Source organism: Lissotriton helveticus, chromosome 10, assembly GCF_964261635.1.
Source record: "Lissotriton helveticus chromosome 10, aLisHel1.1, whole genome shotgun sequence".
Taxonomy (NCBI): domain Eukaryota; kingdom Metazoa; phylum Chordata; class Amphibia; order Caudata; family Salamandridae; genus Lissotriton; species Lissotriton helveticus.
Genome location: NC_136071.1, coordinates 576283240 through 576307922, shown reverse-complemented (window position 1 = coordinate 576307922; position 24683 = coordinate 576283240). Strand labels below are relative to the sequence as shown.

General features: G+C 45.4%; 1 protein-coding gene and 1 long non-coding RNA gene across 5 annotated transcripts in view; one reads left to right on the top strand and one right to left on the bottom strand.

The window, feature by feature from the left end:
• The window catches only part of LOC144784380 (uncharacterized), a 195568-nt gene extending 177534 nt beyond the window's left edge, over window positions 1–18034 (bottom strand). The window contains exon 1 of the long non-coding RNA XR_013601634.1: window positions 17918–18034. This is a non-coding gene — a long non-coding RNA (uncharacterized LOC144784380). The remainder of the gene's footprint in view (window positions 1–17917) is intronic.
• Window positions 17998–24683, top strand: part of USP7 (ubiquitin specific peptidase 7) — a 1709027-nt gene continuing 1702341 nt past the window's right edge. For 2 of the 4 annotated variants that reach the window (XM_078663108.1, XM_078663107.1), the window contains exon 1: window positions 18061–18638. Coding sequence is in view for 2 of the 4 variants with exons in the window: in XM_078663105.1 (XP_078519231.1) it covers window positions 18560–18638 (79 nt within the window). In the remaining 2 variants the exon portion in view is untranslated. Of the gene's footprint in view, window positions 18639–24683 lie in introns of all 4 variants that reach the window. The other 2 variants (XM_078663105.1, XM_078663106.1) reach the window with 2 other exon arrangements.

Genomic DNA, 24683 nt, shown 5'->3' with positions numbered 1-24683 from the left:
GATTGACGTAAGGATGGACATAGATACGTCAATAAAGATGTCATACGACTTGCTCGTTAGCACATTCTTTACTAAAGTTCTCTGTGAAATCAAAACAATGGCCGCACGGATTTTCCAGGTTGTCATAGGTTTGATTTGTTATGAGAACGTCGTATGCCTTATCAGGGGCTGGAGGAATGTCGCTTGTCTAATTAGATCTCAAGCGTTATGACCTAATCAGATAACACGTTCCTGTGCCGTAGTGTGACTGCGTCAGATAACGGTATCTGCATCATGGGGGTTTTCTTGCCTCATGGGCTGACTGTTAGTTAACTTGATAGTTAGTTTAACCAGAATAGGGTCAGGAATAGGGGGACTGATTCAGAACCTATAGAAATACACGACACCCTGAAGATCCAACTGTATGAATAAAGTACATTGGATCAAAAGTCCATTTACGTAGGTTGAATGATATTACAAGATGGCCGACATGAATTTTAAAGATATCACGTGATTAGAAATAGGTCACGTGGGACGCCGAGCACCGATCGGTGCGCGTAAAGACGGAGTCTTTCGATCATCGATAGCGAGGGACGAGAAGAGGCATACGTTGCGGAGACGGGCGGCGAGCAATGGGCATTTGATATACAACCTTTAAGAGGGCGGTTATAACGTTACCCTATACAAAAAAGTGCAGGTAAGGAGGTGTGCTGCAAGTAAGGGATTCCATGTTGGTGTCTCGCATATTGGAGACAAAGTATCCTTAAAGAAGTGTACTGCGGGATTTGTTAGTATAGCTGCTGTAATTTGGAAGGCGAGTGGAAGCCAGTGAGTTGGGGTTCCCCATATGGCTGCATAAAGTGGTCTTATAAAAAATATTAAAGAAGGCAGATTGGATAAAGCAAAAATATAAGAAGAGTAGAGTTACAGTGCCTGCAATATGATAACTAATAACCCTTAAGAAATTGAGGTAGTCATGATAGAAGTGGAAGAAATTACCTGAAAGCAGTGTGTAAGGATAGAGGTTGATGGTTTATTAATATTTGTATCTCTACATTTAGGAACCGCATGTAGGATATGCCCTTGAAGGGAGGTGTTCATGATAGGATCCCCCCTCACATAAAGGAGAGCTGGTACGACTGACCCTGGCCTCCTTAAGGTAATAATGTGCCTCCAAGTGATGTATATGTGCATTCCCCTCCCCCCCTAAAAAAAAAAAAAAAACCTTTTTAAGGGGTGGTTAGGACAGTATAGGTGGTAGTAACCAGGCCAATGTGTTGTTTTGTCATTTGACAGTCATTTTAAGAAAAATGCTCCAGTGTCCCAGCGACGATTGACCCAGCCCTAACGAAATTGCCTGAAGATTTTATGGCGATGAAACATGTCGGCTAAGAAGAGTTAGTTTGCATGTATGCAACCGGTTTTAAATTTCTGAGTAAGCGCACAAGGAAAGAATACAATTGGTGAATTTGTGTGGCTTACTTCCGATTTTATACTATTTTTGGATCTTGTTTTGTGGTGGTAGTCGCAACAAAAAACCACATAGGGTGTGTTGTTTTTGAATCAATTTGATCACTTTTTTGGGGACACTTATGAGTTTTAGCAAAATGGTGGCCGATGATGATAAGAGTGAGCATAGCTGGTGAGTACCAATCAGCAAAGCTCTACTGGTGGTGCGCACGTGAGGTGCCATTTTGCTTTTTTCACTATTTTTTCACGTTTTGGATTATTACAATACATGGATGGATGTGTTTGTTTTGGTAAATACACCAAGGTGACCCTTCTAAAGACTATTAGATGGGTTTTGACTGTCAATTGACAAAATACACACTTTTTTAGATAGAAAAATAGGCGAAGGAAGTGGTTTGATACTACCTTATGAGAAATTGAAGGAGTAATCTACGTAAATACTAAGAGAAAGTTAGTCTACGTCCACATTAGAGAAGAGATAAGCCTTAGGGAACAGGTCTTGTGTTTTTTGGCCTAGTTGAGAGGAGGGCGACCTGGCTCCTATAGCCCTCTATAGCTCCTTATTGATAGAAAAAAAGGTAAAGGTTGGGACCAATGGGTCCCTTCCTTGGGGTGGCTGCACCCCCTATTATGCCACTCTGCAGTGAGAGGGGGGCATAAGCCTCACTCTGGTTGGCAGGGTCCCCCCATCTGCAAGATGGCAGGGACTGAGAGTTGTGATTCACCTCGCCTCCCCCACCTGAAGGGTGGAGTTGGCAAAGGTGGGCACACCTCCCTTCCTCAACTGGTTTTCTTGACGATTCTGCCGCCCGAAGTGGGGGTCAGAACCGTTGGTGGTCAGTTGCTGGGAGCAGCAAATGGCTGGGTCATCTCACAAAGGCGGCAAGCATTTGAAGCTTCCCCTTCGTGGACCTGCCCATCCTGGGGGAGAGGCTTGGCACCTCTGCCCAGGATGAGCTTTGTTTCAGGACCATGAGAGTGAGAGGCTATTGACCCAGGGGTCAAGAAACATGTCTGGGGATGGCAACTGGCGAGCAGACAGTCAGCCCGGACACTAGAGACAGGTCGTTTTGCAAGCAGCATCTCTAAGATGGTCTCTGAGTGCATTTTGCATTAAATCCCACACTGGCACCGGTGAGGGTTTAATGTGCTGAGAAGTTTGATATCAAACTTCCCAGTTTTCAGTAAAGCCTTTATGGTGCTGTGGAGTTTGTAATGACAAACTCCCAGACCATATACTCTTTATGACTTTACTGCACTTACAATGTCTAAGAATGGACTTAGACACTGTAGGGGTACAGGGCTCATGCACCTGTACCCTCACCAGTGGCATAGCGCACCCAGCTAGAGGGGTGGATGACCTATGCCTTAGGCATAGGGATGTGTCCCATGTCGACTCTTCACTTTGTTCTGCACCAAAACACGCTGCCTGCAATGGCAGTGTGTGTGTGTCAGGGTACAGGGCCTCTAAGGGTGGCACAATATGTGCTGCAGCCCTTAGAGGCCTTCCCTGGTCACAGTGCCCTTGGTACAAATGGTACCTTTTACAAGGGGCTTACATGTGGCCAGAGAGTTGCCAATTGGATGTGCAACAGTACCGTTTTAGGGAAAGAACAGAGAACCTGGGTACCTGGTTGGCAGGAACCCAGGGCACACTTAGTCAAAAGAGCATCAACATCAGGCAGAAAGTGGGGGCAACCATGCAAAAAGGGTGCTTAGCAGCTGTTGTCAGATGAAAGAATCTGATGATTGATATATAGGCTCTGCAATGGGCCTTTCTGTCTGGGCCTCTTACCTTTTGTGTGATTCCTCCTGTAACCCTTGTGCCCTGTTCGCTCCATTTGCTCAATTTATTTCTAATATGTGTGATTCCTTGATGTACTCTTTAATATTTGTCTTGAGGTGACTCCCTTCTTCATGGGTAATGTAGCCTCTCTGAGATAGTTTAAATGTGGTGTTTGGTTCCTCCTGTAACCCTTGTGCCCCATTTGCTACATTTGTTTCTGTTGTGGGTGATTCCTTGATGTACTCCTTGGTATTTGTCTGTGGTAACTCCCTTTTTCATGAGTAATGTAGCCTCCCTGAGATAGTTTGATTGGGGTGAGCAAAATGTTGTAGTTGTGTCTACAAGATAGCTAGGTCAGAACTTTTGGCTGGTCAGGAGGTGATGCCTGCAGCTGTTCAAACGGGCTTAAAAGAATCTCTCGCTAAACCGCTGAATCATCTGGTCTTCCTCTAGCACTGCTTTATCAAGATGATTTGATTGGTGACTCATGACTATGTTGAGAGACTGTAGTGGCATGGGCTGGTGCTGCTCTGAGTTTTCTTGCACGTGGACTAAAGCCTCTGCTAACAGCTGTGGATGGTCTGGTGATTTTACCTGTGGGTTACTGAAGGAGCCAGTGTCTAATGGGGTTTGAAACTCTGGGATCATATCCAGCCCGCTTGTGCTGTTTATCCAGGATGAACTCTAACTGCGATTGTTGTGAATGCTGTTTGTGCTCGGTTTTGTTGATAGGAGGCCTCTACTCAAGGGATAGATTGACGTTACCTAGCTCTTAGGCCTCTTGAAGTGCAGAGATGGCCCCCCCCCAACGGGGCACTTTTTAAAAGTCCATTATTTTCGCCTTTTTTGGGGCCTTATCACAATTTCCTCTGTGCCTGTAAGATGGCAGAATCCTTCTAGCACAGTTACCCCCACTTTTTGCCTGGCGTCAGTGTGTTTTTGATTTAGTCTGCTGGGATCCTGCTAATCAGGACCTCAGCAACTGCACTTTCTCCCCCCTAAATTGACATGGTAAGTACTTTGGTACCTCCACATTTGGCTACTGGTGTACTCTTGTAAGTCCCTAGTATATGGTACTGCAGTACCTAGAGCAGAGGTACTCCAGGGGTCTCTCATGAGATGCAGCACGTATTGTGCCTCCCATATGAGCCCATTTAAACTGCGACTACAGGCCTGCCATTGCAGCCTGCATGGGTTGGTGCTTGCACCTCTGACGATACATATGTTTCCTTATATCTTAGGTTACTACACTTAAAACCTATAACTCACCCCTATGGCAGGCTCCTCAGTCCTGAGGACAGGGGGCTTGGTTACAAGTGTGAGGGTGTCCCTGCATGAGCAGGACACCCCTACAAACCCTGGAGTATATTTGCCAGGCTTTGTAAGTGTGATCAGCCATTTTCAGACATATAGTGGACATCAGTCGTTACGAGATGTGTAACTAAATAGTGGCTGCACCGAACCCGGTCATGTTTTGTATCAAACATGTGTGAGAAGTTGGCCTGGTATATGATGTTCACTATTCTAGTGAGCACCTTGCACCAGTCCAAACAACCCTTATGGTGATGGTTGTAAAGTGAACCTTATAGCCCAGCTATCCGAGTGGTAGCATGGACAAAGCAGTATTAGGGTAACACTTCAGAGAGCATGTGAAGCCAATTGTTTTACCAATAATAACCCCTTGAATATCAAATGAAAGGACACCACACAAGGTATATATAAAATATATATGTATTTATTTCTAACACAACCTCTCTGCACTCTTTATGAGGTCAGAGTTCGAGATACAGCACAAGTAACTTAATAAGCATACGTTACGTTGCACAATTACAATTCTGCCCTAGGGGCCTCGTAAACCATATACTAAAGAAGTGGTATAAGTACCACTGCAGGAATGGTGAATAGGCTAGGGCCTAGGAAATCGGTGGGGCTACACTGAATAACCACAGGTTAGGAAGCAGGAGTCCCACAGGATGCGTGTCGAGTGTCTAAACACACACGCGGGTTCTCATAGACTTAGAATGGGAACGTACAGTTTAGAAACTAGTTGATTTCGGACAGACCGGGTGGACTTCGAGGAAACCCAGTTAAATTAGGACACTTGGATAGTTATTACCCACGGGAGTACCGGAGTACTCGAGTTACCTCACCCAGGGAAGCGGGTGCATAGGTGCAAAGTTGTGTCGGGTTTCGTCGTCGATTCCTATGGAGAGCTGCAAAAAGATGCTGCGGGCGACCAGGAGGAAGATGTCCGGATGGATCCAAGGGTGGATCGGAGAAGTGAAGAACCTGAAAGCAGAGGGGACAGAGTCTGGGTCACTAGCCAGTGACCAGGATGGAACCAGGACGGAACCAGATGATGTCGAGCTGCGATCAGGTGAAGAAGTGAAGCTTGTCTCTGCAGCCACGTGGACCAGGAGGCGTCGACGATGACCAGGAGCTGGATACGGGCTGTCCTACGAAGGCTCTCGCTGTTGGCGGTGTCAGCTTCCGGATCGGAGTCAACAAGCCTCAGCAAAGGCAACCCACGCAGGATACGAAGATCGGCTTCTGGTACAGACCAGCAAGGTCGGTGGAGCTTCCCTTTTGCAGGAAAGCAGGAGCAAGCCCAGAGCAACCTGGCAAGCAGCGTTGTTTCAAAATGGAGTCTTCAAGATGGCCACTAGCCAACAGGCTAGCAACCGCAAAGACGCATTCAGAGGAAATGCAATAGCAGGCCCCACGCGGCACTCGTGGAGTGTGGAGGGCTGAGCTTCGGTGCACTTACGACTCGGTGTTGGGGCTTCTCAAGTCCCAATGCACAACTTCGAGGACGCCTCAGAAGCTGCACAATTTAGCAAAGAGCAAAATGGCCAGGTGTCCGGTCCCACGTCTCTCGTGTCCGCCATGGATATCAGCTTTGCTGGAGGTGTGGGTCGGGGTCGGAGAAGTCTGGAAGTCCAGTCCTGTGAAGGCGGGTCGTCGGGATTCTTCGGGAGCGACGACAAAGCAAACCGGCAATTCGCTAGGTGGTGCCTGTTTGCTCAGGGTGGTCACTCCTTGACCACAAGGGAGATTCTTCAGTCTTCTAGTTGCAGTAGAATGTCGAAGGTCCAGAGTTTCGTGTCAGAGTTTCAGTTCAGGATAATCTAAAGTCTCTAGACTCAGCTCCTAGCTTTATAGGAATTAAAGGGGCTGGATTACCTGCTAGGTCCCTCCTATGGGTGGGACCAGGGAAGGGGGTGGTTACACCCCATTCCCTTTGTCCAGTTTCGCTCCAGAGCTGGGGCTGGAGTGCCCCAGCAACTGGTTTGAACCGGACTATGCATGGAGCACCTTGTGTGCCCCAGGCAGTGTCTCATTCCTTTCAACCCACCCTGACTCAATACACTATAGCCTGTCTGGGGAGGTGCTAGCACCTCCCAAGGCAGGAAACCTATTGTCCAGGCCTCCCTCGCTGGAAGGGCTCCCAGCTGCAGAAGGTCAGACTTGTGTCTGTGGCAGCAGCATCCATTTTGCGATGCTGAGGCTCTGTTTAACTTTAACCGGGTAAAGCTACAACTACATGTCTTCTCCCTCTAGAAGGGTGGAATGCTACCCCCGCCGCCAGAACTGGCGGAGGTGTAGTATTCCAAAGTGTATGACACCTTACACGACATGTTTTGATAAAGTCAAACCAAAGTTAGCAATAACCGCAAGGATTATAATGCACCTAAGAGTATATGGTATGGCTATATCATAGAACAGCTATAAGGACATGGTTCCGAAAGCTGCAGACAGGCTCAGCTCATGCTAGAGCACCATCTCACATAAAACCAAGCACTCTGCCTCCAGGATTGTTAAGGCCTGCCATAGGAGTGACTTATAGGTATATATGTGTCTATATATAATGGTAGGTATAGGGATACTATACCTAAGCAAGTGGTGATTACACGATCTGGCCCCAGCTGAGTGATCAGCCAGTTGTGTCAATTTGGATGGCCAGCCTGGGGTGTCATAATTCATGCTGCAGCTCCTGGTAGGCCTTGGATGCACCTATGCCCTGGGTACCTATGGTACACTATACAGGGGCTCACAAAGGTGACCCAATACCCAATTGGATATGTACCTAAATAACATGGTATGGATTTAGAGAGAGAACAGCTGGGCTGTGGGTCTGATTAGCAGGCCCACAGCCACACTAGAGTCAAAAAACCAGTGGATCAGAGCAAAAAAGTGGAGGTGAACCAGGGCTCGACAAATGTACTCGACCACTCGCAAATGCGAGTGAATTTCTTCAAGGGCGAGCCAGTTTTCAGGCCTACTTGACCGCCCTGGGGAGTGATATCTGCTGCTGCAGTGCCAGGTGCCAATTTGTGGGTCGAGTTCAATTGATGTTAGGACGAGTAGAAAAGTCTACTTACTCACGCAGGTCAAGTAAGATTTTTTTAGATTTGTCGAGCCCTGTGAACATAGGAAGCAGACCCTACTCTCCTACATCAAACATATTGGAATACTGATTCTGGTATTGGAAGTATGAACCCACATACTGGGGGGGCTCCTTAGGGGACCCCCCTGTACTCCAGGTAACAGCCTTTCTGGGTCTGCAAGCAGGCTAGTGCTGCTGCTGACCACAGACACAATTCTGCCCTTCTGCTGCTCAGCCAAGCTAGAGCGGGGGAAGGTAGAACAATAAGTTCCCTGTCATAGAGAGGTGTGACCTCCTCCCAGACAGGACTTAGTGTATTGGGCTGGAGTGAGGCGCTTGCTAGCGCCACCAGACTACTTCGAAGAGCACTTTTGGTACCCTCCATGCATACTCCAGTTTGAACCAGTTCAGGAAACCTTGTTTCCCGCTCTGGTGCGAAACTGGACAAAGCACATGGGAGTATCCTCGCCTCTGTCCAGTCCCTCATCTGGGTGGGACCCCCGAGTCATTACACCCCTTTACTTAGGGTACTTAAGGGCTCCCCTGTGAGTGGGGCCTCAGATTTGTCATGGGACAAGACTCAAATCTGAAATTATGTCGCTCTTCAATTGTCTGGACAGTTGGATTTTGTTGGACTTAGACTGGAACCGAGATGGCACCAAGGAAGACTCCTGCTACTCCTGGTTTTGCTTTTCTTCAAGTCGTCTTTGTTGTCTGTGCTTCATCCAGGTTCTTCAACAGATCTGTTGGCATCAAGAACACCCAAAGAAATCTCCCTTGGAGTAAAAGAGTCACTCCCCTGCATCTGCAGGCACTGCAGCAAAGCTGACCGGTCTGCTGATCCTGACGTCCTATGGACTTCCCGAGGGCCAGCAATACAAGTGGTAGTTCTGCAGCTCCCTAGAGGCCTGACGAGTCTTCTCAGTAATTTTTAGGACAGTATCCCTTGTCGGGCCCTGTGCACTGCGTCGAATTGCCAAGGCTTGTGGCTCTGACCTCCAGAGATCTTCAGGCTACAAGAAGCTCCAGCCTTCAGCACATCTTTCCTTGAAGATCAGCATCCTCACTGCATCCTCTGCACCGTGGTCCTCCATCTTTGATGAGCTGCTTGGGGTCCTCTAGCGACTCCTGTGCCTTCGGCCTGTGTGTCCTTCTGATGGTCTTTCTTGCTTCAGTGGGCCCCCATGCTTGCTTGAGGCCTCCTCTGACTCTCCTGATGTTGGTGAGTCCCTTGGATTTGCTGGTCCCAGTGTTTGCTTCTTCTCATCTTCCACGCCAGTTGCAGCTATCAAGGCTTGTTGGTGCTCCCGTCACTCACCGACCACCTAGACACCGACACCCAACAAGGGCCAGCTCACAAAAGGCTTCTGATCTTCCTCAGCGTCGCCTGGTCCTCACAGCTTCATCGACAAGGTCACGGTCGACTCCTCAGGAGCTATCGACATTGGTGGGCATGGTGCTTCGTTCCTCCTGGTCCCCTCCGAGTTGCATATACTCTGTCCCCTCTGCTTGCAGGTTCTTCATTCCAATCCACCTTTGGATTCCACCGGACTCCTTCACAGTCTTCTCCCGAGGCATCTTCTTTGAAGTCTCCCGTTGCTATCTACGGCAGGTTCTGATGTCATTTAATCCCTATGCACCTAGCGTCCTTGGTGCAGGTAACCTGGTTCCTGGGGCATCTGAAGGTGGGGTTGTTCTCCAACCTTCTGTCTTCCAAAGGGTTTCTTCAGGGCCCTACGGGAAGTGGCCTTCTTCTTTAAAACTGCAACCGCAACTTCTCCATTGACTTTCATTGGGCACGCTGCTGTGTTTCCACTCTGCAGACAGCCTCCGTGGGGTTCCTGGGTACTTACCTTGCACGGTTCCTTGTTTCCCTGGCTCTTCTGGGTCTTCTGGTCAAAGTCCTGTTCTCCTTTGCAGTTTGCATCCCACTTTCTTAATATATGGTTTGGTTTCTCCCTTTAGACCAGTGTATATTTGTACTACTTACCTAATTCTTGCAAAGTATTCTTGTGTATTGAGTTGATATCTCCGGGTAGGAGATATACCAATGTGTTAGTGAATGTAGTGTGATAAATAGAATTACTTTTATATAAACACTGTGTCGTTCTTTTACATTTAACTTGCACTTTTGATTAAAGTTGGTAAAACAAGCTGCTTTACACTCCTCCAAGATAAGCCTGAAAGCTGCTCTCCACAGATACCACTTTGAGAGCTTCCAAAGGTTATCAAAGATCATTAAAAACACCATTAGGGTTGTCTGGATAAGTGCAAGGCGCATCATTTAATAAGTGTGCACCATATACTAAGCCAGCCTCCTGCAGTGTCTGACACTAGGTCTTGAATTCTTTCGTTTTTGGTTATCATTTTCATGTGTTTTATCTCCTCCTTCTTTTTTTGCTGGTTTTGTGGCATCTCAATTTTTTTCCCACCTCATTAGAAGTTATTGGTTGTTGTATTGTCGAAGCAAATTCATACAGGTAGCCGGAGTTGATGCTTGCTGGACAACACTAAACAACACTGAGGGTATTGTGGTGGGGCACGCTTTTGCAGGGAGCATAAGCCGTATCCAGACCTGGCTGGACCTCCACCGCACTGACCCTGGCTTAACCCTCTGCAACAGTTCCTAATGCTGTGTCATGCCCGCTGAGTCAATGTCTTCTTCCAGACTCCTGGATCAGTTTCCAGGTCTCCCAATCTTTGAAACTCTGGTTTCTGGTTATCAGTCAGTCAGTCAGTCAATCCATTTTATTCGATTACTTAAAATCATAAAAGTACAAACACAGAACACACACATAAACAATTTTACAAATCTTTAGGCATGACAATTGAAATACATGGGCGATATTTCAATTCATAAAAACCCTATCACCCCTTCAGACCCCTTAACCGGACGATAGCAGTAGACCACAAACGATAGATTAAGGTGGCATCATCCTCAAATTCCTCGTATTCTTAATCCTCACTGCTGCTACCAAAAAAGATGCAATGTTAAAAATATCACCAGGGTACACAAAGATTGAAGAAAAACTAGCGCTAGTCTAACCTGAGTGAAACCCCTTCCTCTCAAAATAGGTACCAAAAATCTCATGCGAATATGGGGGAAAAAGTCACAAAACAACATAAAATGCAGTGTGTCCTGGGGGGAGAAATTATCACATTGGCAGGGTTCGGAATCTTCGTGGTTACACCAACCTTGATAATCCCCCAATGTTAAATGAATCAAATTGAAACAGAGCCTTGTTAGTAGCCATCGATGGTACGACTTATTGACAATTAACAAGTAAGGTTCAATGTTAATGGATGTTTTTAATAAGTAATGGGCCCTAACTAAAGGTTTATATAGCTCCTGTTTTTCTTGCCCCAACGCCAGGAGGTTCTTAAAATTCTGTTTCACCCACAGCACGTCCTCCTTCCGGATCCTATCAGGTTCCTCAAAAAGCTCTGGTCGACCTAATTTAAATAACATACTTTTAACGTACGCCAACCATTTGATTTTTACAGACTTATCCAGAGCAATACAGTCTCGTAAAATCATGTGATTCAGGGTTAATTCGGGATTCAACCAAGTCTTGAGCCTGCAAAGCAACAGAGCTGTTCTTAAAATATAGGTGTATGCCAAAAAGGGGACACTGTTCCTAAAGCAAGGTGCAAAAGTCACCCGTGCAAAACGGTGCAAAAAGTCACCCATTTAAAAACAAGGGAAGAAGAGAGAAAGAAAGAACAGGGATCCTAGGTAACAGTCCCCACTAGTGATAGGAAAACCATGTTGTTGTCCTCTGTTGCCCTCACACACCCCGAAAGGTGTCATGCTTCATCATTGGGCAGTTGCTCCTCGTAGGGCCGGCGCTGCAATTCCCTACGGGTCCCCCCGAAGGGTCTCTTTATCGGAGATCTTTTAATAGGACTGCCGGTTGATGCATGTGGGTGTGTGAGGTCTGGGGAATGGGTTTGTTCATATTCAATTGAGGGTAATAAATTGACGTGCAAGTGTGATATAAAAGTAGGGTCACCATGCAGCGAAGGTAAATAGGTGTACCCAGAGTAGTCTCAACTGCTAATTAAAATCTAGCCCCAATGGCATACTATGCCCGGGTATAGAACGACATAGGTCAACATGTTTCGCGCCTATATTGCCATAAGGATCGTTGGCGCTTCTTCAGGACCAGAACTATAGTGTGTAAAGTGCACGTGAAAGAAAACTAAAAATACCCTCACATAAATCAGGGCGGCGCAGTAACCTGTATGCCCAGCTTCTGGCTACAACTGCATGGTGGAACCATTCCTGATCAGTACATAAATCAGGGCGGCGCAGTAACCTGTATGCCAAGCTTCTGGCTACAACTGCATGGTGGAACCGCTCCTGATCAGTACCTGTGTTGCAGATTTGAAGTCCTACTTCTGAAGTAGTGGAATGACGCCCCCGCCGCCGCATACAGATATGTTCAATTGAAAGATGGCTATAACTGGGAGGTGGGAACTGCTGTGTTGCCATTCTGCTTTGTGGCTGCGCAAGGCCCCTCCCACGCGTGTGTGTGTTTCCCGAAAACACACACACGCGTGGGAGGGGCCTCGCGCAGCCACAAAGCAGAATGGCAACACAGCAGTTCCCACCTCCCAGTTATAGCCATCTTTCAATTGAACATATCTGTATGCGGCGGCGGGGGCGTCATTCCACTACTTCAGAAGTAGGACTTCAAATCTGCAACACAGGTACTGATCAGGAGCGGTTCCACCATGCAGTTGTAGCCAGAAGCTTGGCATACAGGTTACTGCGCCGCCCTGATTTATGTACTGATCAGGAACGGTTCCACCATGCAGTTGTAGCCAGAAGCTGGGCATACAGGTTACTGCGCCGCCCTGATTTATGTGAGGGTATTTTTAGTTTTCTTTTACGTGCACTTTACACACTATAGTTCTGGTCCTGAAGAAGCGCCAACGATCCTTATGGCAATATAGGCGCGAAACATGTTGACCTATGTCGTTCTATACCCGGGCATAGTATGCCATTGGGGCTAGATTTTAATTAGCAGTTGAGACTACTCTGGGTACACCTATTTACCTTCGCTGCATGGTGACCCTACTTTTATATCACACTTGCACGTCAATTTATTACCCTCAATTGAATATGAACAAACCCATTCCCCAGACCTCACACACCCACATGCATCAACCGGCAGTCCTATTAAAAGATCTCCGATAAAGAGACCCTTCGGGGGGACCCGTAGGGAATTGCAGCGCCGGCCCTACGAGGAGCAACTGCCCAATGATGAAGCATGACACCTTTCGGGGTGTGTGAGGGCAACAGAGGACAACAACATGGTTTTCCTATCACTAGTGGGGACTGTTACCTAGGATCCCTGTTCTTTCTTTCTCTCTTCTTCCCTTGTTTTTAAATGGGTGACTTTTTGCACCGTTTTGCACGGGTGACTTTTGCACCTTGCTTTAGGAACAGTGTCCCCTTTTTGGCATACATTCATAATTTAGGAGCATGGACACTGGACCTTAAAAAGCTCCTTGGTCCCCCCCTCTTTTGTTGAATCAACTTAAAATATCGGTGACATAACCTATCCCTAACTCCTGATGTACAGCGTACGATGGGGTTGATTGTGGGACAGACAAAAGACTCTGTAAACTTTTTTCGGCTATCTGTATGCCAGCCTGATCTTTTTAACCCCATATAGAGGATCCATAGGACGCAATAGCCAAGCACTTGGCCTTATAGACCTTTAGGATAGCCTCTATTCGTCTGGGCCCCAGACGCCATGCAAATCCTAAAATGGATGAGGAAGCTCGCGTGACGGCGTTCTTTTTGTTGTTGGACCCAAGACAACCTGTCGTCAAAAAGGACTCCCAAATAAGTGAAGGAAGACACAGCAGAAACCTCCAGACCGTTACAATAAAATGTCTTTCTGGGTCTATGTCCTACTGTCATGGTGTGTGACTTTCCATTATTCACAACCAGATCTAGTGAGTTCATAAGTGCCCCAAAAGCATCTAAAAGTCGCTGTAAACCTACTGCCGTACGGGCTAAAAGAACCGCATCATCCGCGTAGAGGAGAACAGGGATTGAGCACTCTCCCACTCACGGAATATCCAGTGCAGCCTCAACAAGCGATTTGTCCAGATCATTCATATAAAGGGTAAAAAGCAGGGGCGCCAAAATGCACACCTGCCGAATGCCCCTGCCATGAAGTAAAAGATCTGTACAGCCTCAGATAACCTAACAGAGGCTGTGAGGTCATGATGAAGGTAAGCTAAAAAAATTAACTAAACAGGGATCAAGGCCCTTTTCCGATAAAATATGCCAGAACTTTGATCTATTAACCAGATCAAACGCACTGGATAAATCCATAAAAGCAATTGTTAGACAACCCTCCTTGGCCATAGTATATTTACCTAATAAAAGATGCAAATTTAAGCACTGGTCCATAGTACTCCTCCCGCATCTAAAACCATATTGCATGTTAGACAGAATACCCCTTTCATTTGCCCAGTCTGTGATTTTAGATAGGATAACCTTTCCCAGGATTTTCACAGAGGAATCAATGAGGGACATCGGCCTGTAACACCGAGGATCCCCTCGCTGCCCCTTTTTAAAAATAGGAATAATAATAGATTTAGACCAGGAGGCCTGGAAGCCTACTGTTCCCACAGCACTAAAAACATTAACAAGGATTTTAGCCCAGAATTGAGGGTTACTTTTAAAGAGATCTGCAGGGACACCGTCCGGGCCCGGAGCTTTATTACTAGCAGTCTCACTTATGGCTTTCACAATTTCCCCCTCATTAAACTCAATCGGGGTACTGGCCTGATATAGGGAGGACCATGGGGTACCATCCACAGCCCCCTAAACTTATAAATCGCCTCAAAATGGGAAGGCCACTGAGCTTCTATAATATTACAGTCCTGTGCTTCATTATCCTCCCCCGAAAATAATGAGGTGCTGACAATGGTACAGAACCTGGAGCTATCCCTTAACACCTCCACAGACAATAAGGAATTCCATGCCTCTTCCTTTATCTCGTTTTTCCGCCTGTGAAGGACTAACTTATACTCCTTCCTCCACCTGGCTATCAAATCCCTATCCTGGGGTTGTTTTTTCAGGGCAAGGGACATTTCTCATCAAACCACTTTGGGCCATATTTGGGTCTCATTTTGGTTTTAGTAGTTAAGTCAAGGCCTATCTGACTACAGATGCCCTCAAAACCTCGAAGTACCGCATCCTTGGTGCTTAGGGGGTCAATGCAGACTGTGAAACCATCTGATCAATTCTCCCACAGGCCCTTAAGGAATGTGTCTGGGATTATATTAGCCCATCTAAGCCTCCTCCCCTGATCACAGGGTAGCACCTTAATCGGTGCCCGGGTCCTACCTCCCTTGCCCAGAACACCACTACTAGTATCCAAGATTATAACCACCGGATTATGGTCACGCAAAAGAGATTCCTGAGCATTATAGAAATTGACCTTATTCAGTAGCATAGGGGACATAAAAATAAAATCTATAATAGAGTTGCTAGCCTTGGATTTAAATGTAGGATACCAATCCTCGGGATTAACAAAACTTGGTTCGAAAAGATCGGTTAAGAGGGACTCACGGCACTCGCCCCGTCTAGTGTCCTCAAAATGCGGGGCTGTAGCATAATTAGAGCCATGAGGATCGCCAATTTAACAATGTCAATCACATAAGTGCATATTAAAATCGCCCATTAATAAAACATAGTAGGGAGTAGTGGATTGCTTGGATTTATAATCCATAAAAAATGATTCAGGGTACTTAAATGTTGGTTTACATAATCACACTCCCCTGAATTATAGAAATTCACTAGTAAAAACTTTAAATGATTGAGCATGCTAAGCTCCAATATCAAGCAATGTGGGGAGTCAATCTCCAACGTTTTTACAAGTCCCTTAAATCCAAAGAGAGGAGAAACAACAGACCTCCTTTTGCTCTGCCCACCGAAGCTGGACGCGCAGGTACAAAACAGGAGCTGAAACCATCCAACCAAAAATGTTCCTCCCTGTCCCAGGTCTCCTTGAGGGCAATTATATCATAACTTTTTATATAAGATAGCCAATTGGGATCATCTCTCTTCGATCTTAAACCCTTTCTGGTTATCTCTTATACAGCATAGCGCTGCCTTACCTTCCCCTGCTAGGTCTGCTAGGTGTCTGGGTCACTGCTGTAACTGAAGGGGCATGGGCACGAGCATGCTCTTTCTTTTGGATGTACACAAGCTGCTAAGGCAATAAAAATCCAGTGGTCAGGCGTCTGTCGTGTCCGTCACGCCCCCAAGCTCTGCTCAGTAGACACGGATGTCTAGGAGCAACCTGCCTGCAATAATCCTGGGCAGGCAGGTGGCGGCAAGGTGCAGAATGCGTGTTGCGGTTGCCCAGAAGCAGCCCACAACCAGTGAAGAAAAGTGCGTTGTGCGAGCAGGCGGGGCAACCACCTGCTGACGCTGCAGCTCCTCAGCTCATTGCTCCCAAATACGGCCGGGCGGTGCCTGGTGTCGCTGCCTGTGCCCGGAGCCGGCATGGGGCTGAGAGCCGAGGTTGCCTCAATCTGAGTGCCTCACCAGAGTGGGGGGTGGGCCCAAGGCGAGGATCTGTGCCTTGGGGCTCCCGGCGTCTGCATCCTTGCCTCAGCTCAGCACAATGTCTGACTTCCGCTTCCGGGGTCAGCTGGGGGAGTGGCTGTCTAAAAATTATGTTACTGCTGTTTCCTATCCAAAATGCTCATATGAAATGTAGTAATGTAGCCCAGTGTTTCCTATGGTACAGCAAGCCTGGCTACAATGAAGTCGCTTTCGGGACTAAGCACATGTTTAAAATTAAATTCCTACGTGTTCCACTTTCAAATACCAGGCACCGTGCCTTATGGGTAATAAAGCATACATAGTTGTTACTTGTGAATATTTATAATGAAGGTTTTGACTTTCCAAAAAGGGTTATTTTGATAGGTCGAATTTGCAGTTTAAAGCTGCAACAGCCAGGCCCACAGTCATGTTTTCCCTGTCACTGTAGTGTGCGGCACAACGGGTGCTGCAGTTTATTTTTATTTATTTAATGAGTTTTTATATAGGGCGGACTTTACCCGCAGGTGTCAGAGTGCTTCACAAAAGGAACGGAACTGATACATGAGGAGAACATTACAAATGAACAAATTACAAAAGTAAACGTTAAGTTACATGAGGCAAAAGTGACAATTGTGAGCAAACAAAATACAAGAGGTAGCAAACGGTGCATTACAGGAGGAAAAAGTTGCATGTGTGCAAGTTACAAAAGCGTACAAAGTACAAGTAGAGGTATAATACTGCAATATATGGCAGACACTCAAACACAAGAACAAACGTTACATAGGCAATGGTGGCACTTGTCCAAGTATGGAAAGCAAACAAAATGTAAGTGACATTTAATTTACAGGCCCTGGCTACACTTTGTACCCCTGCTAGGGACTTATAGATAAGTTAAATATACAAATGGGGGGTATGCCAATTTACCCAGTTGAAAGGGGAACACAGGCACTTTATCAACAGTTATCAGGGTAAAGTACAAACAGTTCTACACCCTACAAAGATATAGGATCCAGAAAAGGTGAAAAATGCAAGATGACCATTCAGAAAGGGCAAATTTTCTACACCAGGAGTCCCACTTTCGGACTTGACCCTCAAAAAAATTAAATGCTTTGATGCCAATACATGGTTGATACTCGAACTTTTTTTAACGTTTGATTAAACAATTTTTCTGTTCGATTATTATTAATAACAGTCTTAAGAAAGGCCTGTGGCCAAGCGCAAAATATGTGACTGTCAGACTTGAAAAATAATGTTTTTGGTCATCACAATAGAGCGTTTCAACCAAGAAAAGTGCACGTAGTTCTCATCTCATACTTTATAAACATAGATTATTTCTGACCATGTGATGATTGATCACTGGTTTAGAGGGTCCTACCTAAGTATCAACAATTATTCTTAAATACCCAATCAATCCCATTTGCTTACAAACCTGGCAAATAAGAGGGATGCGCAAAACTTTGGGACACTTAATTTCTTTTTCAATTGGTAATGGGCCTTTTCTTATTCTTCAAGTTAGTCCCCTTGCAATGTCTGCATGTCTAGAGGGAGACAGAAAATATCAAAGCGTATGTAGTAACACCTTCTGTGACATGAGAGGATGGAAGGCTACCTCTATGCACCTGGCTTCTCTGTTCGCTTGCCCTCCTCCCGCACTCATTGTCTTTCTAGGTGTAACCCTAGAAACTCCTTCCTCATCCCATGGTCTTTTTCTCACCTCCTGTCTCTCACCCATGTCCTGCCTTCTCGAGTGGCTCCACCCGAGAGCTCCTAGGCCTCCTCCTCCTCGTCGCTCCCAGCTGGCTCCTCCCTTCCTGCCTCCTTGGCGCTGCGATGATGCCCATGCGGATGTGACATTTCACTGAACCGCCATTTTGAGAGCCTGGCGTCTGCAGCTAGAGGGAGCAGCGGGATCAGTGCCGGGCGGGAGGTGAACTCTCCCTGAGCTAAGCATTGCGGGCCTGACAGAGAGCGGCGGAGTCGGCTACGGTGCCAGACATGCGCCAGGGCTCCCCCGCGCTGCGGCCGCGAGCCCTGGACCACTGACGGTTGGCGGTGCCCCGCGCTGCCAGTCCCTCACCTCCTGCAGGCGAGTCTCGCCCACCAGGTAGCCGCGCAGGGGAAGCGGCCGAGCACCTCGCCGGCCCCCACCCTCGGCGCCGAAATTGGGCGAATAGCGAGCAAATACGTGCGCGTGTCCCTGCCGCCGGCCGCCACAACACCCGCACTGCCCCCGCCACCTTACCAGCCAGCAGGCAAACCCGAGGCTTTGGTTCAGGCCGCGCCGCCCAGGCCGCTGTCTAGTCCCCTCGGCCAGCCCGGGGCGCCGCGAGCAGCGCAGGTAGGGGAGGCCGGAGACATGAACCACCACCAACCTCAGCCGCCGCAGCACCCCGGGGAACAGCAGCTCAGCGAGCCGGAGGACATGGAGATGGAAGGTGAGTGTCCTACGAGTACACTGTACAATTATAACATGCAACGAACGTCTCGCACAGAAATCCATGCCTCCTCAATAATACTGTCCTCTATCACCCCATACACAACGTTTATATGTTTCATACAGTAGGCCTTCCTCACGAGGTTATATTTGCCTATTCCAAACGAGGAGGCATGCGTTGGTTTTTAGACTTCAAGAGGTATGATTTACTTCCTAGTGATTAAAACACCGCCATAACATACAGTCCCACTCAGTGACAGGTCTGCTTCCTCGTGGTGCAAGTCTTCATGCTGTCCATTAAAACAGTACTAACGCGCCTCTTGCCAAAACCTGCAACCCCCCAGATAACCTAATTTCAGTATGTGCCCCATATTCTATAAAATATGAACAGTTTAGGCAACTCGACTCTTACTTTTCTCACACCGGCAGTTCCAAACTTACAGCAGTTGTTAGATCCTTCTCTGAGAGCCGGCACAGTTAGCGACATGATACCCGTACCTCTGTCACACTGGTCACGAATCTTGGATGCCTGTACTTCCCTACCTACACCACTGTATTTGAAGTTAAGTTTCAAGACGTTCGTGCAACTGAAGCTGACCGGAATAGCCTTAATAATATTCCGAAAATGTATAAGCCTGGCTCTCTTGTTTGAAAAATATGTTTATGCTTATTGGTTTTGGTGATGTCTGCACACCCCATGAACTCTGCTTATTTGAAGTTTTGTGAAGTGCTACGTGTCTCCTTTTTAGTTAATGGGTTGACATCATGGGTGTGGAATGTAATAAAATATCTACTTGTCCATTGGGCAGGTTGCTCCATAAATCTACTTGTCCTGTAACAAAATCCACTTGTCCCTTTGTATGCGATGTAGGGCAGCGCCAAATTATGGCAGCAATCTCATTTAAGAGCTTTGATTATGCCAGGGCGAATACCATGGTAGTGTTTAAACACTTAAATTGCCACGTTTCTGCAGATCTACCTAATGGGGATGAAGGTTCCAGGCCCTTTTGAGTCTGCGCAAACCTACTAACTTGCATGTTTTAAGGGTTTTCAATAACTCTTTTCTCATACTGAGAAATGTTGGAAATTTACTCCTGACACTGGCAGACGCAAACCTTCTTACAGAGTTGGGGTGAAAAAGTGGTTGGAGGGAAAGTGCACTTGCAAACACTCAGATTTTCTCATAAGCAAATCTACACAAATATTTGCTCATGCTAAAATGCAGTTAGCAAATATTTTCTTGGAGTACTATTTCTTGTCCTACTTCTGTAAGTTCTTGGGAATTTCACGAAAGCTGTATAGCTGCACTTACTGCAAGGACTTGCACTATGGGTTCACTTTTGATACTTTCTTTAATAATTGGGCCCCTAATTTGATCTAGCGACAGTGACCTTTTCTGTCTATTACAATTCTGTCTCTCTCTCTCTCTGTATCGGCTGGCTTCACTGTGAGTGACAGTATTCTGCTCTTTCATAAGGAGCATATCTGCAAACAAAGTAGTTTTGTTCATTGCCTGTAACTGCGGTGGCAGTGTGTGCTTTTTGAGACTCGCATTTCTTTTTGCTTTTTCCAATGTTTATAGATAGGGAGGCCTGGCAGCTCCCACACCAATAAGGTTTTACAAAAACCGTGCCAAAACAAGTCACACATTAACAAAACTAAAAAGCTGACCTTCAATTTCAGACCTGCTGGCTTTGCCAATGCTTGTTTATTTTTGGGAAATACTAGCATGCATCAACATGTTACTAAATGATGCTGCAAAGAAAGTCACCGAAATTTTACAGTAGTTTAGCTAAATGTTTTTTTGCTTTCGTTTTCATATGAACATTTTATTTTGAAAGCAAAGAATTATCAATCTTGCTTTCAAGCTTCTGCAGATATTTGCGTCAAATCAGAGCGAATTCTGGGAGCATTATACACAGCCTCATATTGCTTAACTTTGAAAACGTGTGTACACATTTTTACACTGCAACTGTCAGTGCAGTCGGAGCTTGCAACATTTACTTAGTGCTCACCTTAATAATAAAGGCTTTCAACTAATGAACCATAGACATACGTTTGAATAGCATTAACATATGTGCAAATATACAGATAGTGCCCTTCCCTGATCCATAATGTGGTACTGCAAACTGGCAGCCAAAGGGTTTGTGCTGCAGGGGGTTGGGCCTATGTGTCTTGAGGACAAAATACACATAAAAACTTGTAGCCCTTGACCCCAAACTATATGTCCCGGGTGTCAGGCTATAGGAATTCCCCATCTCTGCGACATATTGAATAGATGTATGGATAAGATAAATAAACTAATCTCCTGGCTACTCTTATTGAGCGGTCTCTAGCCACATGCAACACATAAGTAAAGTTACTTAACCAGCCTGTTAATGAGTGGTTCTGTAAGAGCTGTTGTCAGTGGCCTTTCTTGACTTTGTCTTGCTTGCAGTGTCTGCTTTGCTCCTACAGCAAGAGTTGTCAGTCTCACAAAAATGTACTATGATGGCCTTGGGACAGCCCCTTCCATCTTTACACTTCTGTTGCAGCAGTCCCTGTTGCTTAGCTTGCTGTGCCTGTAAATAATCTGACGACTTTCCACGTAGGCCTGCATGCCACACAGTTGTATGAAGAACTTAACCAGGCTCATTTTCTTTCAAAGGCTTGACATTTTTCCTATCTGTGGCATGGATTTTTCCCTTGGTTTTGACCTTGCAAGACCAGATAGTTGCATTAATTTGTAGGTATGCAGGCATGTTCTTATTGAGGACTTTACTTTTCAGTGAGACTCCTTCTGAACCTTGCTGATTCTGCACACATTTCTCATGCCAGCTGTCACAGGCTTTTATCCCATGGCCTACAGGTTAGCAGTCTTCACCTACCTTCAAGCTGAACCTAGTTTTGATATTGATCCATACCTAGTGTATCTGAAGGATCCTCTTCTTAACTTAAGGTGGTCCCACTCCACTTGATCTTTCTCACCTCGTTGTTTCGGAATGCTTAGCCAAGTATAAAGGATCTCCATTACAGATATTAAGAGATTTGTTGGTGGTCTTACCTTGGTTAAATCCTCTTACCTTACCATGAATCAGTCATGGTAGAAAATAAATATAAATTTTTCACTTATCAGTCCAAATCTGTCCGGTCTGAAGGTTGATCTTTAAAACTCAGATTCCCCCCCATCTCTTCGTTATGGGTTTAGTTAGGCTATGTGCACCACTTGTGAATCTCAGTTGTCATGTTCTTGCTTCTTGAGTCCTGAAAATTAACCCTCTTTTTTCCATTGGTTCTTATACCAGTTAAGTTTCTCAAGTACGTGTGTGTGTTTGATGGTTCTATCTTCCAGCCTTCTCTTTCCTTCTGTTGTGACTCCCTGGATATACGCTCCCTTCATAAACCAATGATGGTTCCGAAGGACTCGCATACCCCCCCAATTTTTTTTTTTACTCTTCCTGCCTAATATCTAAGGTTCACACCATTACTTTGTATAATCTCTACTACGGTCACAATCAAATATCGGTGTGAGAACATCACCCTACAGTATGTGGTGCACTATTCATTCCAGTGTATGAAATCATGACGCTTATTTGTTGTTTTATATCTCAGCACTCCATATTAAAACACTTTACATAGAACTGTAGGTAAGCATGCAGGATATGTTTACTAACTCATCAAACCGAGAGGACATCGGAAGGAACAGGATAAGAAAGGAATATGTTTGGACAGTTAAGGTAATGTAGTTTAGTGAAAAGATGGAATTGAGATTACCCCTGATTGGAGGTTATTAGTTAAGGGAGATATGATGATCTATATCTGGTTTAAATAGCGACCACTTGTTTAATTGAAAGTGACGAGGGTCAAAGAGTCCGTGAAGGTGGGTTGATCAACATGTGTCTGGGGTGCTTGTGCATGACCTCTTATTAGACAAATTGATCTTTCTAGGTTGTCATTCACATAGGTGCCTTATAAAGTAGTGTCTTAAGCTTTTGCTGTCGGGGGCGTTCTTAATTGGGTTTAAAGTGTTTCATGTCGGCGGTGCAGATATGCAAATGTTTGATTTTGTTTTTGTGCTGTTCTGAATTTCAGGGATTTGAGAGAGAATTCTCTGCAGGATTTTTTTTTAACAAACTGAAATATTCAGTAGTTATAAGTCGGGTGTCCAACATTTTCTGTAATAAGAGCTACTTATATTCAATTAAATTCAGCCTGAGCTACTAATAGTGGTGATGTACTAGTGACTTTCCATCCAAGAAAGTCAGCAGTGATCACATTGGTGCATCCAGCAGGGTTGTCAACAGTAAAGTAAAAAGAAGAAAGATTAATATGAAATGTTTCTATGTGGGTAACACATAACAGCCATAGCTGCAATCAGAGTTGCACCCTAAGGTAATTATGAGTAATATGTCTCTCAAACACCCCAAGATTAATCACTCAAATATTAGCTTTAAATACATTTTGAACATTCAACAATCTTTCTCCAAACATGAGCTTATAAACCCTGAAAATACACACTTTCGTGCAAAATGTACACTTTATAATTTTGATATACATGTATTAAATCAACCTATCAAATGCTTCTTAGTAGGCTGGGCTGATTACTGGTAACTCACCAGCTACTCGTTGGAGATACCTGGTCTAAGTAACCCGAGCTGTCTGGATGAGCTTTGTAAGTGATGCAGCAAATTTTGCTTTATATCTGCACATCTCATCATAGCAGGTATAGGATGTGTACCTGAATTCTGTTTTGCAGTTTGGTCAGAGTTCATCCTTGTACTGGACTTGCTGCATAATAGTGAGATTTCTGTCTTCTGAATGATTTTAGGCAGTCATTTTTTTCTCTCAAATTATTTTTATTGGATTTTCAAGGGAAAGAACAATATAAATGATAATAATGATTACACAGACAATTATAATAAAATAGAAAGCAAGGAGGAACTACAAAAGGAGAAAAGAGGATACCACTTAAGTGGCAGTTGGAATTGCAGTTATGTTAGAGATACAGGTGGTCTATATATATATCACATTCTTCAGTCGGTCTATGATAAGATAACGATGCAGGTGTAAAATTGAGGACATAACTGTTTGTATACGTTGCATTAAAAGGATATCATGTTAGAACATCAAATACAGTAGTATAGTAATCACATTCTATATCCTAGTGGACAACTAGTATCGAAACATCAATTAACAAGAAACTCACGTCTGCCCAAATCGAATCAGACTGTGTACTATAAAGACGTAATGGGGAGCGTGAGGTAATTCCTATGTGGAAGAATCCTTGTGTGGAAGGACCGGCGAGAGAACTCATGTACGTTGTCGAGATCCATAGGGAGGGTGTTAGCGCAATGGTAGTCTCAGAGAGGTTCCGTAGTGTGTGTGTTTCTTTGTTGGAACTTATGAGTTTCACGGAGGGTCATATTTAAAGGAAAAGGAAATAACTTCCTATGTGGGGGGCGCCAGGGAATAGAGTGTAGGGAGATATTATCAGCTGCTCTAAGAAAGGGCAACAATTCTTGCAACATTCTGAAGGAGACTTCTTCCATTTATTAAGTACTATTTTGCAGGCAAGTGTAAGCATTAGATCTAACAGATAGCGGTCATTCTCATCCGGTAGCATTGGGTCTAAAAATCCCAGAAGGATGTAGGATAATTCCCTTTGGGGGGGGTCGATATTGAAAGTTTTGTTTATACACTTGTATATTGCTCCAATATGTTTGCAGGATGTTGCAAAGGCAAATACACTTTCCATGCCTCTTTGAAGATTGTCAGTGTGACTCAGTGAGGAGTGTTTTGAGAAGAGGTGCAGATCTTCTTTGTATTTGACAATTGAGTTTTAATTAAGAGGCCCAAAATGTTCTACAGAGGTGTGGCGCCTCGGCCAGGGCGACTGACGCTGGAATCTGGGGATCAGGGTTCGATCCCCGGCGGCAGGTTAGCCCAGCACCATGTGACTCTGGGCAATAGCTCGCTTAATCTTCCCGACGGCCCCCAGCGCCTAGAGACCCTAACGGGTGATTGTGCGCTTTACAAATGTGGATTATTATTATTATTATTCATACAG